We start from the raw sequence: 14,217 nt of genomic DNA, 5'->3' as shown, positions 1-14,217 counted from the left end.
TTTCTTCACCAGCGAGTTCAACTGTCACCCAGGACTCAATCATCTCTCCTTTGGTGGCTGAATTCCTCTCACCTATTGGCAGGCAAGCGGTTTGCAGTATGGGAATGGATTCTCACCACAGACGCTAGTCTGAGAGGATGGGGGGCAGTGACTCGGGGAAGACACTTTCAGGGCCGCTGGACTCGACTGGAGGTGGTACTGCCCATAAACATTCTGGAGCTAAGGGTTGTGTTCTATGCTCTTCAGGTAGCACATTCTCTGTTGAAGGGCCGTGCCATCAGAGTGCAGTCCGACAATGCCACGGCTGTGGCATACATCTATAGACAAGGCGGCACCAAGAGTGTCTGCCATGAGGGAGGTAAACTGCATTCTTCTCTGGGCAGAGGAATTTGCTGTAGTGATATCAGCAATTTTCATCCCAGGGGTAGAAAATTGGGATGCCGACTACCTCAGTCGACAAGACATTCATCCGGGAGAATGGATGCTCAATCCACAGGTGTTTCAACAACTGGTTCAGCGTAGGGGTCTCCCTCAAGTAGATCTCTTGGCATCGAGGTTGAACCATCAACTGCCACTTTACTGCTCACGGACAAGAGATCCACAGTCGGTGGCAGTGGATGCTCTAACAACTCCTTGGTGTTTTCAGTTTGTTTACCTGTTTCAACCACTCCCACTTCTTCCTCGTCTGCTTCAAAGAATCAAACGAGAAAGGGTAAAGGTTCTGTTGGTGACTCCAGACTGGCCCAGACGGGTGCTTTCTTGTCGTCCGCCTTACCTCATTTTTTCATGAGGATAGGGCTGAGCTACATACGCAGTTATCTTTTTTGCCTAAGGTAGTGTCTGCATTTCACATCAACCAACCGATTGTGGTTCCTGTATTTAAAGACGATTACTCGGCTTCCGGATCCCTAGACGTTGTCCGGACTCTTCGGATTTATGTTGATAGGACTGCATCCCTCTGGAAGTCGGATACGCTGTTTGTTTGATATGATATGGTGCGTCCAGGCTGGTCGGCTTCTAAGGCAACTATTTCTAGATGGATTCATCTGACAATCAGACAAGCCTATCTGGCTGCATCAAAACAACCTCCTACTTCAATCACAGCGCATTCTACGCGCTCGGTGGGTTCTTCGTGGGCGGCTGCCCGCGGTGTTTCCGACCCAGCTTTGTCGAGCGGCCACTTGGTCAGGCCGGTACACTTTTGCAAAGTTTTACCGTTTTGACACATTTGCGGCATCTGCTTCACAGAATGGCCACGCAGTTTTGCTGGGTTCTCAGCACTCTCCCGTCCGGGATGTGAGCTCTGGGACGTCCCCACTGTACTGAGACTCCAGTGTCCCCTAGTGGATGAAGGAGAAAACAGGATTTTGGTACTTACCGATAAAACCCTTTCTCTGATTCCACAGGGGACACTGGACGCCCAACCGGTGCTGTTCCACCTGCTTTGGTTATTGTTCTTCCTGATTTGGACAGTCGTTTTTCTTCAAGGTCTGCTTGAAGTGTTTGCATATTTGCTCATTTGTTCATGTATGTTCTAGCTTTTCTTCTTCTCTATTATTCTATTTTCCAGCTCTCCTCGGGCACAGTTTCTTAAGACTGACCTGTAGGAGGGTATAGAGGGGGTGGAGCTAGCTACTATTCAGATTTATTAAAGTGCCAGCTCCCGGTTATCCCACATCTATACCCACTGTACTGAGACTCCAGTGTCCCCGTGGAATCGGAGAATGGGATTTATCGGTAAGTACCAAAAATCCTGTTTTCTTTAATTATGCACAGAGTGAATATATTTTGCTGGGTTATTAGTTATCCCACCTGCTTCTACAGGCAGAAATCCACAAAACATGAACTTTTGGGAACACTTGACGACCACCGCAGTATATACAGTAGAAGGATTGTTCTCTTTTGTCTACTTTCTTTGCACTATCACCAAGAATCACACATTAGACCCCTCTTCCTTCCTCATGGAGGAAACATCTACATGCAATTTCCTTACACTGTCTTTCTTTCAGTGACATCATAGTGTACAATGAAAAGTGAAAACATTGTATTAGGCCAGTGTCATTGCAACACTTTTTCTTTATTTCCATAGATTCTCAGTGCACCTCATAAATGAGAATGATTCTGTAACAAGCATAATGAAAGTAAATCCTCGCAGCTCAGTGTTCCTAGAGTTCACGTGTAAGTAAGCTACTGTTGTTATACGTTGTTAGTGATCATTCAAGTGGATGGCAGTAAATGCATTAGCTCTCTGGGACACACAAAATCTGGCCTAAACTTGCAGTGCATTAAAGCAGTTTCCCAATCTTATAGAAACTGTAAAAGTTAATTCCCTTTCCTGGGAAATGCTGTGATTGCCACTAGTTAGAATGCCCCAGGGAGCCTCCTGCATGGTAGACAAGCTTCATAGCATTATCAATGGGCCTTAAAAGATGTGTATCTCCCTAGTGGCACGACACACTTCGCTAGTAACTAAGCCTTAGAGAAAGGCTTGTGCAAGGACAAACACTGCATTTTATTTTTCCATTTGTACATAAAGAAAGTCTGGCTCTTTCTTAAATGTCATTCTTTTCCTTAAAACTGTCGAACAGAACTTTCCAATCAAATGCATTGATATGTATGTATATCAAAGGATAAACCTTAGATGTTTTCATAAATACAGGAGTTTGTCAATAATGGTTAATTTTCCTTAATTTTTTTCTTAAAATCAGACCTTTAATGCGTGTTAGCAAACCCTAGTTGTTCACCTTTTACACCGCAGCAAAAGCCCGGGTTTTTGGCTGGTTGCTGCTAGGTGTAAAAAGGACCAGGGTTGGATTCCCGGGTTCAGTGACCCGGCAATCCAACCTGGGCAGCTTCCAGGGTTTAACAGGGGAATGACCCGGGTAACTTTGCAGTGTAAACAGGTAACCCAGGTCGTCCCAGCCCGGTCCCGGTTAAAAGCATGGGGAGTTCCGGATTTCCTAGCACTTGGAGATGATGTCATCTCCAAGTGTCGGCAGAACAATTCCACTGCTGCAGTCTGAAGGGGGTCTAACGGGGTCAGACCCGGAACTTTAGTGTAAAAGGGTTAGAAGTAACCTGGAGTTCCAAAAAGTATTGTAATTAAATACACCTTTACACAGACACTTTCTCATAAGCATTCACTTTGTACTATTGGCGTGGAAATACTTTTCAAAGCTCTGTAGAATATATTGCTATTTTCCTGCAATTAAGTCATACCACCTATGCTTCAGTGAGCTTTATTTTTCAATGATTGTGTGTACATGACCAACCAGTTAAAAAAAAAAGCACTAATTAATAAAATCACAATATGATCTGTTGCAAAGGTTGTTTGGAATCGGTATGATATATCGCCAGACATTAGCCCGGCGGATGTCATACCGACGCTGGAAAGCAGAGTGAGGCTCCCGACGGAGGTGAGTACCCTACTATCACTAACCTTTCCCCCGTCCCTCCCTTGGGAGTGCCTAACCCTAACCCCCCCTGTAAGTGCCTAAACCTAATACCCCCTTCCCCATAGCCTAAATCTAACCCTCCCATGGAGGTGCCTAACCCTAAACCCCCCCCCCCACCCCCCGGGGGGAGCCTGACCCTAACCCTCCCCTAGCCTAACCCTAACCTTCCCGGGGGGTGCCTAACCCTAAGTCCTCCCCGAGAGCCCCTAACCTAACCCTCCCCCCCGCGGCTGTCCATGTGTGGCGCCTGGCTTACCTTTGTTCGGTCTGCTGGGCATCAGGCTCCTGTTGGAGGTATAATGACAGGTGTTGAGATTTCAACGTCTTTCATTAGACCCTTATCGGAATTACAGTCGGGAAGCAGACGGTCGGCATTTAGACCGTCGGCTTCCTGACTACATCCTGGTTGTTTCTGTAATGCAAGTCAATTAAAATATTATTTTATATATAGCTTGCAGTGATTTCCAATACAAATCAAATATATTTGCATTCATTTACCAAAATATTTTTCATTTGCAGATTGCAGATGCAAGGAATAAATAATCTCAAAAACACTTAACCAAACGTTTATTGTAAATAAGTTTCAAACACTTGGAACATTGCATTTTAAGGCACATGGCAGTATGCTTTTATCCAGTATGATTTTATCGAAATATTCATTATTCATCATTTGAGAAAATTGTTACATACATGTTTATACCAAGCAAAAAACAGTATTTCATTAGTGATATAAATAAACTACATTAAAGGCACAGTTAAAAGATATGGATAGCCGCTGAATAGTTAAATGATCACTATACCTATGCGTCTTCTCATATAAAAGATCTACTAATAACATTCTTATATTATTAGATTGTATTAGAATCTTAGATTGTAAGTTCTCACTATGTCCTCACTGGTGCTCTTAGCTGCTGGTCTCCATACCTTGTCTCCTGTCCTTCAGCGGCTCGTCCTATTTTTTGTGTAGTGGCTCCTGGGCAAAGGCTCAGCCCGTGCTGATTTGCTCTCTGTTGTCCCCTCACTTCTCCTGATTGTTAATGTGAGATGCCCTGCCCTTCCTTGTACCTCACTGCTGTATGTTCTGCTATACGACCAGTAGCTGTATTTTATTGAGTTATGTTCTGTACTGTCATTTAATGTACTGTTTGCTCTTTGTACACCACTGCAGACCCTTTGAATGGCAGCTGTAAATGCCAGGGATGTGATAAAGTGACTAGAAACCTTATTGTCTGGTTTAAGTGCTATGCACTTCTGTATTGTAAGAATAAATCCCTGTGATGTCGTCATGTGAAAATGAAAAAGGTTCTATTAAATACATGTCATACATGTATCTGTTAAATTAGATTGATCTATGTAAATTGAATTAAATAATTAATACTGTATTTGTTACTATTAGATCAAGTTTGCATTGGATGTATTAGTTCTGAAAATAGTGGCGTCCTACTGTAATCTCAGTTTAGCGCTCAAGCAGAGGTGTCACTTACCTTTGTGACACCCGGTGCGGCAAGGCTTAATTGCTGTGCGCGCGATCTTGAAAGGGGGCGTGGCTTCACAAAAGGAGACGTGGCCATGGCCCGCGAAGCCACGCCCCCGTATGTGTGCCGATATTGGGGGCGTTACCACCTCCCGTTCTCTGCACACAGTGGGCTTCCCCAGCGCTCCTGCAGCTGCTGGGGAAGCCCACAATCTCTCCCTGCCTGTCTCTATGTCACGGTGACACCATCTGATGGGGTGACACCAATATAGCAGAGCAGCTCTGCTATTTTGGTGTCACCCCCTTGGATGGTGTCACTCAGTGCGGCCCGCACCCCCCTAGTGACGCCAGTGCGCTCAAGGTCTTCCCTGGAATGTTTGGGGAGTACTGTAGTAGAAGCATATATGTAAACTCTAACTGGTCATAATGAGGACAGAAAAATTTCCAACTGCTTTTCAAATATTTTCAGCTCCTGAAAGCTCTATATATATATATATATATATATATATATATATATATATAATGTGTTTTTAGTAGCTCTTTTATGAATAAATTGTGCATCTATTTGCCCATTAAAGCCTTACAAAATATATTTAGAACTGATTTATCATACAACCCACCAGCACTTCTTATTAAGGGGTCTATTTACTAAGACTCTGCATTAATGCCACTCCTGCTTCGTCTGCTACCGCTGTGAAGCAGGAGCTGGCTAACGCAGCACTTACTAAAAATAGACCAGCCGAGGAGGGTGAACGTTAAGTCACCCCCTTGGCGGTAACAGCTGAGGCTCCCTTCCCCTACAGCCCTGTGTTACTCACCATCTCCAGGCTCCGTCCGGCAGCAGCGACTTTTTTTTTTCTTCAACAAACTTTATTTAAAAACAGCCAACCTAACACAGCTGAAGTCCTGCTTCTCCAGTGAGGAGATACCAGCAGCTACAGGAGGCGATATCAGCGCTGGAGAAGTCAGCAGACGGTAAGTGACATCTCCTCTTAGTAATACCTGGGACACTTAGCGCTGCCATTGGTGTTTATGGCAGCGCTAAGTGCCCCAGGTGCAGTGTGATATTGCAGCCTGCACTTAGCACTGGCAGGCTGCAGGCAGAGAAAATACCTTTAGTACAGACTGAGAAGCGGTATGTACAGGGATTTTCTCTGTCTTCCCCCTTTTTTCCTCTTAGTAACTAGACCCCACAATTCCATATTAGCGCACATTGCAGGGAGCCAAACTTATGGTCTATGGTTCTGTTGTGCATGAACTTGTTATTAAAAATATCATAACAACAAATTGACTTTGGAAATTTCATCCAATAAAAGGCAATTATAGGAACTTTAAAGATGTATTTCATACTAAGGGGTCAATCCAAGTAGGTGCGAGTTGCAAGATGCAGTTTTCTCTGCAAATTTGCATTGCAAATTCATTTTGCAATCCAATTAGCATCTCTCATTGAACCTGTCCGAGTAAACTCACATTTTTCCATTCGCATCTCCCTGAGGGTGAGAAATGGGAAAATCTTTATTTTAAGGTTAAATTGTTGGGGCACCATGCAGAATACCTTGGATACCCCCCTAATGACTAATTAGGCAATTGGAAATTTCCAATTAGCTTAATTAGTCCAATAATTACATTCATTTTTGGGGTGAAAAAAAAATGGCATCAAATTACCCCAGAATCAACTATTTTGTTGCTGTAGGTACTCCAATTTTAATTTGAGTATTTACTTTTTTTTTTTTTTTTTTTAAATAAATTCACCTCAAAGTGCCCCAAAAGCATCTTTTTCCATATTTTTATGAAAGTAAAAAAAAGCTTTTTATAATTATTTTTCACTTTTTTAAAAAAAATTAAAAATCAGCCATTTAACACAGTTCAAGTACTTTCCTTATGCCCACTAACAGCCTTCTGTATGATTCTGCAAACAAAGTGGTTAGTTTTTGGAGTCCCGGATGGTCACCTCACTTTTTCATGCACTTCTTTCATATCGCATTTGCCTGACAATTTGCAAACCCCTGCTGCGAGTACAGAGAATAGTCATTTTTAATTGGATTGGTGAATTCTCTGGTGCGTACATTTGTGCAAAGTCTGCGAGTTTCATGAAACAAACTCGCAATTCGCATCTAATTTGATTGACCCCTAAAACATCAAAAACTTTGATATTATAAATTTTTCTACGACTGCATGTGGGCTAAATACACCAGTGTTAACAGGATATCTCCTAAAATGGAACATATTAAACACAAAGTAACTTCTCACTAAATTCATCTTCATCCTCATTTACATAAATGATCTGGCTAGTGATACTATTAAAGGCTATAGAAACCATAAAATAAAACCTGAGTAGCCTTTATTAGATGACACTGGCAATAATAATCACATATAATAAGAATCACAATAGAGCACAGATTATTCTGCCATGGAAATGACATTCATAAACATTTTGCTAGCAGTGTCTGCATCACATAAACAGTATTGATGCTCATAAAGTCTGCAACAAAAGACATATTATGACATATTTTGTGCTCAGAGCTTTGTGAATGATCTCTCATATAACATGAATAACAATCAGTTTGTATTAGACCACATACTTCTGTCAGTCAGCTTGTATACTAGCACACACAGACAAGTTCATTCTAAATAGCAAATGTGGCATCACCTTAATGAATTTGACCATTTTATTTAGTCTTCTATGGCTCAAAATCAATTCACAATCAGAGCTTTACCTTTCTTCATTATTTACTGTCCTTACCACCTTTACAACTTAGACATGGCATTACACTTTATAACAACTAAAATTCCTGGTAGTCAGCAGATAAGTAACTAAAAGACATAACAGTAAGTAATACTACCATTGTACAATTTAAGTATTACAGGGCTATTACAATTACAATGTGAAGACGGCCATTTTGTTTGACGATCCATAATTCACAATGGTGAAGTCTATGGGATCAATCCAATTAGCCGTGATGTACTAGTGGGTGCGAGTCATCGTGGCAACAGCAGCGCTTTACGGCAGCTTGGTGGCTCCCTGAATTCTCACAAAACTGCTCACTGCCCAAATTTGTGCGAATTCGGGCTGAGCAGGGGCAGAAGTATAGGAGACAATGGAGGCGCCTGCCGCCGGGCACTAGCACTGAAGGGGCAACTCCTCCATCACCCACAATATATTCACCCTGTAAATATGGGGGATAGGCGGGCACTAAATGATAACTTGCCTCCGGGTGCTTGGGATGAACTTACGCCACTGGGGCTGAGAGAGGGCAGCAAGGGGTTGCAACAGCAACTCACACCCGATTTGCACCCCTCGCAGCTAAATGGATTGACCCCTAAATTTCACTAGCAACTAGTGAATCCCTGAGGCATGAGACAATTTGTGGGCAATAGGTACACTTTAAGCTGCATTAATTTTCCATTACTCAGGTTTTGCTTGACCATCAATGTAAAAATATAGAATGTCATGAGTGATAGATTAATGAGGACAGTATAAACAGCTATGGAAAGACGAGACAGGCTGCTCAGGTGTTTATAGGGTTCTTGTTACTTTAAAATGCAATGGTTGACATCTAAGTCTAAAAACACATTTGAATTAATATGAATAATTGGTGAAAAATTTATTTCAGCTCTTGGGGCAGATGTATGAAGCTCTGGGAAGTGATAAAGTGGAGAGTGATAAATGACCAACCAATCAGCTCCCAACCGTCATTTTTCAAACACAACCTGTAACATGACAGTTGGGAGCTGAGTGGCTGGTCGTTTATCACTCTGCACTTTATCACTTTCCAGAGCCTAAAGTTCAATTAGGTCACTTATTTGTACAACCATTTTTATTTTCTTTGGGTCAATGTTTATGTTTTCATGAATAACTTGTTATCATTAATGTTTATTACGGAGAGGATTTCTGTGAAATTACTTTTCTTTCCAACCCATGTCTTTATAGCTTGCTCCCATAAATAAATGTATTTCTATTTGTTCTTTTATCATATAGTCTGTAGTAGGAATATTAGGGGCTGATTCTGAGTTCCATGGATCTCTCTTCATGATGCAAACGGCAAGTTTTTGCACAAAGCACAAGGGCAGGTCTGTGTTTCTGTGACATAGGACATTGCAGGCGAGAACTGGGAGGTGGCAAAGTGATCACATGGAACCACCCTCTCTTGTGGCAGTTCTGTGGGTGTGAATCAAAAGCTCTGTGACTCTGAGTCCGAAGGAAAATCTGTTACCGATGGATATTTTGCACCTTGCTTGGGGCTGGTGCAAGTGCAGATCGGTGTAAAATGAATGGGCGGCACTGGTTTCTGGTTGCATTTGCACAATGACCCGTATTAGTTGAATGGATACTCATACTAGCATAAAGTAATAAAACAGGCTGCCCGCAATTACAGCCCCTCCGAGTGGGACTCAGAATCAGCCCCTTAGAGGCATAAAGTGTTGCTTGATGGTAAAGCTTAAAAATATATACAGCATTTAGTTAAAAAAAAATCTCACACCTCTTTATAATATATATATGTGTATATATATATGTGTGTGTGTGTGTGTGTGTGTGTGTGTGTGTGTGTGTGTGTGTGTGTGTGTGTGTGTGTGTGTGTGTGTGTGTGTGTGTAAACACACTTTTGATAGATAGAACTCTTTGGAGCAATAATTTTGAATAGACAGCTGTACACCAATTAATCTCTTCTATTTAGCACTATGTACATTATACACATTAGTAGTCAGTTACAGTAAGAGAGGGTGTTGTGTAAAGTAGGGGCTCCACTGAAAAATGGACGTGACCTCGTGGGGACAGTGGTGTGGCTTTGCAGCACGTCCCCAGTTTTCATCACTCTGGGGTGATGCTGGGCTTTCCCCCAGGCTCTTCACCGCACTGTGTAGATGCTGTGCGCATGGTATCTGTTCCCCTGCTGAGAGTGCTCCCCCAACTTCCCCACCCCCCAGAGGACATTGCGACCCGCGGATGGGACAATGGGAAAGTTCTCGAAGAGTGGGACAGTTGGAGGTATGGTGTTGTAGCCTGTACACTATATGTTAATTGGAAACTGTGGGCTAGCAGACCTCACATTACAAGCTCCTCCAGTGGGTGCTTGAGGGATGCTGCTGCTTATACCAAGCAAACACGTGTTCACGTACACTGTACATCACAGGGCCTAGTGGAAAATCTACTACTCTCCTCCGCTTGTTTACTCACTCCTCTAAGGAGTACTGGCAGTAATAGATTACGTGTACGACAGACACCAGCTGTAAATCAAGATTCCTTCTATGCAGGTTACATCAATTCTGAGAGTCTGAAACATATCTTTATCTGTGGACACATTTGACATGTGAAAATTTTACATTCTACTGAGAAAAATTTTGCTGCCGAGTGACCCTGCAGGACAGAAGCGGCCAAGCCCAAGTTTCTTTCCCTTCCAGGTGGTGACCAATATTATGCTCACCTGGAATCCACAGTACTCATCGTCATGCATTGTAAAACAGAATTATGCATCTACAGTATGTATTCACTGCATCTTTAGTACATGCAAGTAAGACAGGTTATGTTGCCCAATAGAAGATTTCAGGCAGCAAACATTACTTCTGAGAACATGTCAGACCTTCATGTTTATGCATGCTTAGTCAGGAATTATTCTCTTTGCATAATCTTAGAACACATCATTAACATGTCAGTGTTAATAAGGCACTTTTGTCATTTCAGTGACACCAAAACATTCACACAACTGATCTGAAGAGATAAATATTCACACTGTTCTATTTTTGTACATATTCATTCAATGAATCACAGATACTATGTACAATCCCATACAATATTTCATGTTGTCATTTCATTTCACACAGAGATAAGACCTGGAGCTTCCTTTCAATTTCAGAACAGTATAACAAAGAATAGTAGTGCAGCAATAGATGGCGTATCTTCTAATATGTGGTGCATTTTATTTACACAAGGGATTAATACAGTGCTGGCGAGTCTATCTTCTAAGATGTGGCAAAACACTGTTCCATGGCTGTTAAACTATGTCTTGATAGGCAAATTACAAACCAATAGCTAATAAACCTCAGCCCTGAACAACGCTTCAATGTTTTCCATGTAAATTTGGCACCGTGATGCAGACAAATACAGGCTGATACAGTAGTCTTTAAAGCCTTTTTCCTGCTTGAAGAGTTTACATCAGCAATACACCTGAGTTATTTGCTGCGTCCTATAAAACAGTACTTTTTAAAAGATGGTAAGTAATTTGCAGATCAATGTTTCTCATTTTCAGTGGTCTCCAGTTTAGGACACCTTATTCTTCATACTTAGTTGTAAGACTCTCATGTAAGGTGTGTATGATCTCTGAGAAGGTCCTTTGGTGTCAGTTTCTGTGACGTTCTGTCGGAAATCCATAGTACTATTAAAAGAGAGAGCATTATATCAGTTCACTATTCATTTACCAACAAAAAGTCAGTGAAGGTAATTTACTAACATTACTCAAAAGTGCAAATCCCCATTAAAACATAAGAACTCATTTAGACTTTGACAAAGGTCCATTTTTATGTTTGGAATTAGATAAAATAAATAGATCCTGTGGAGAGTCACGAAGACGAAATGGGTGGGTACAAAGTATCCAGGCCTGTATTTTCATTGTGAGACTGTGGTGGAGGTTATGGTGGGTGGGATGATTGTGGTATTAGCCCTATCTGAGTTGGATTATGGCCAGGGAAAAGTAACAGTGCATGATCACACCTCCCCAAGGCAGCACGATCAGCACTGGCTTTTGTTGACGCTGCACGCACACAGCATAGGGGTTTCACATGCAAGAACTACCCACCTGATCCTGAGTATTAGACATGAATAAATTCCATAGTGTAAATAGAAATATCTAGCATATTCAAAGTAAAGGCATCATAAGACATGTAACTGCACAGGCCAAATCGACTTTGATCACTAAGTGCACAGCAATGAGCACAGACATTCTCATTTGGGTATAGAGCCCATTTGGTAATGTGTCACATTGTTTGCAACTTTGCAAATTATCCTTATTTACAGTTCTCTAAATAAACTTACTCTGAAGTGGCCGGACTTGAAGGTGTAACTGATGGCTCACTGTGAAGAGAGAGCACTGGGCATTAAAAGATACCAGAATTTTCCATACATGTATACTGACTAGGTACAGTACTGACTATGACACAGATAAATATTTACATTTATTCAGTTATAAGACAAATTGAAACACACAGGGGCTGGGGCACAGTTGGTAGCAAAAGGGGTGTAAATTATTCAAAACATAATGGCCTGTAGCAGGGACAATAGATGTGCATATAAGCATGTTATTATAATGCATATCATTTTATGTCTGCCCTTACTGAACACTAGGTGAAAAGACCCCAGCCTACAATTGCACATTTGTGTACAACGTTGGTCTATTAGGAATGTGCAGTGCGCTAATATGCAAAATACTGTCACCCTTAAATGCAATCTGAACAATAAAACACATGAAAAGCAGTTATGAATGGGACATTGTTAATCTTTGTTAATGTTTCCTACTGGAGTGAGGTGGACAGGATGTTGTTCTTACTGTGTAACAATACCCAGAGGTCCTCATACCAAGAGGAGAACAAATGCATAGTAGGACATACAGTAATTGTGCTAAGGTCAGTCACAATGTTATGGTTTTATACACCCCACAGATGAATGTAATGTTGTGTTCTTTAGACTGTAACCAACCTAGGGCCTGATACATTACAGATCGCAACTGCAACTCCAATAGCGATTACGCACGCAGTTCAACTGCTATAGTATGCTAATCCATTGCTATGCCGCTGCAGCGCAACATAAGGATGCCCACTTTACCATACACACATCTGTAATATTTACCAAGACTGCGAAACCATCGGTACAATAGAGTACCATCGCAGCCTCACACACAGTTGCACAAGCTCTGACCTTACTCAGGAATTGCTAACCTCATTGCACGCTATGAGTGCTCAGGCTGCATATGGCATCTCAGTGGATAATTTATGCACGCCTCTGCATTTTACCGACCACCACCCCGTCACCACCCACAAACGGCACTTCCCGTCAATCACTTTGCGATGGGTCTGCGTACACTGCGATCACAGTCTCGAACGCAGTTGGCGTCTCGCGCACTGCGATGCATGTGCATTACACAACAATCGGCCGATTGCGTGCGTAATCGCAGTTGTGATCAGTAGTGAATCAGGCCCTTAGACTGTAATGTCTATACCAGCACTGCAGCTACTATTTAAAACAAAATCCATGGTAATAAATAACACTTAAGGTGGGATTTAATAATAGCCAGTATTATATGGTAATTTTTCCCTAGACCATGGTGCACATTGCCAAAGCATGAATTCTCATCACATCTCTGGTAAAACTGAACTTATCATTAGTTACTAATAATGCAATATATATTAGTTTGCTTCAAATCTAAATGGGATGTCCACCTTACATGATGTCTCCCATGCAGCTAGTATAGGGTATTTTGCTGAGTAATCCTTACCTGCCTACCTCAGGATTGAAGTTATACAGTCTCTTACTGCACTGAGTACTTGCCAGTAATATCCATGGTTGTTGGGGCTGGACATTTTCCCTGGGCAACAAGGGAATAAGAGGTTCAAATCAGTAGCATTTAGGGCTCAGCAGGTTTAAACACCTCCAACTCAATTTACAGGGAAATAATAAAGTACAGTGCGTGGTTTATAATTCTAGTTTCATTAAAATATAACACAGTCCTGACGTACCCGATCTATGCTTTTCTCTCTGAACCTATGCTTGTGACCTTTTTAATCTTTGTTTACATTATTTATATTTCTATATTCATTATTGTTGTTCTTATTTTGCAGATCTTTGTGTTATATTTAGCAGATTCTTGTGCAAATTGTTTTATATCTTATTTTTGCTTCTGCAGTAAAACATATTTAACAAAAATATATAACACACATGTTGACATCACCTCTTAAGTGTTATTTGTTATCATTGTTCTAGTAATAGTAATATTACATCTAACCTTTAGTGAAAACTAGCTATAAAATTATATACCAAGAGGCCTCTTTAATGCCACATTACTCTTAGCTTTCTAGTTGTGTACAGTGTCCAGGTATGTTCTACACTAATATGACAGTTCCAGTAAAAGAAATATATGCTGAAACAAGGAGTGACGTTAATAAATGTTTAAAAGCATAACACTCAAGGCATAAATGTTTGTAGAAGGGAATGCAATAAAGAGAGAGAAAATATTTCACAGTTCTATGCAAAGTATGTCCAGTTTATACTGAGTTGGCGTATTTACATGCTGACCAAAGCAA

General features: G+C 41.4%; 1 protein-coding gene across 3 annotated transcripts in view; it reads right to left on the bottom strand.

Annotated features, from left to right (window-relative positions):
- Positions 1-4,005: 4,005 nt before the first annotated feature.
- The window catches only part of MYZAP (myocardial zonula adherens protein), a 137,971-nt gene continuing 127,759 nt past the window's right edge, over positions 4,006-14,217 (bottom strand). The window contains exons 14-16 of one of the 3 annotated variants that reach the window (XM_088445202.1): positions 13,413-13,502; positions 11,957-11,995; positions 4,006-11,300 (exon numbers count right to left, since the gene is read on the bottom strand). In XM_088445202.1, coding sequence (XP_088301328.1) covers positions 11,186-11,300; positions 11,957-11,995; positions 13,413-13,502 — 244 coding nt within the window. In that variant the 3' untranslated portion in view covers positions 4,006-11,185. The remainder of the gene's footprint in view (positions 11,301-11,956; positions 11,996-13,412; positions 13,503-14,217) is intronic. The other 2 variants (XM_088445217.1, XM_088445211.1) reach the window with 2 other exon arrangements.

This window comes from Taudactylus pleione, unplaced genomic scaffold, assembly GCF_031769625.1.
Source record: "Taudactylus pleione unplaced genomic scaffold, aTauple2 ptg000019l, whole genome shotgun sequence".
Lineage (NCBI taxonomy): Eukaryota > Metazoa > Chordata > Amphibia > Anura > Myobatrachidae > Taudactylus > Taudactylus pleione.
This window is presented reverse-complemented; position numbering and strand designations above follow the sequence as displayed.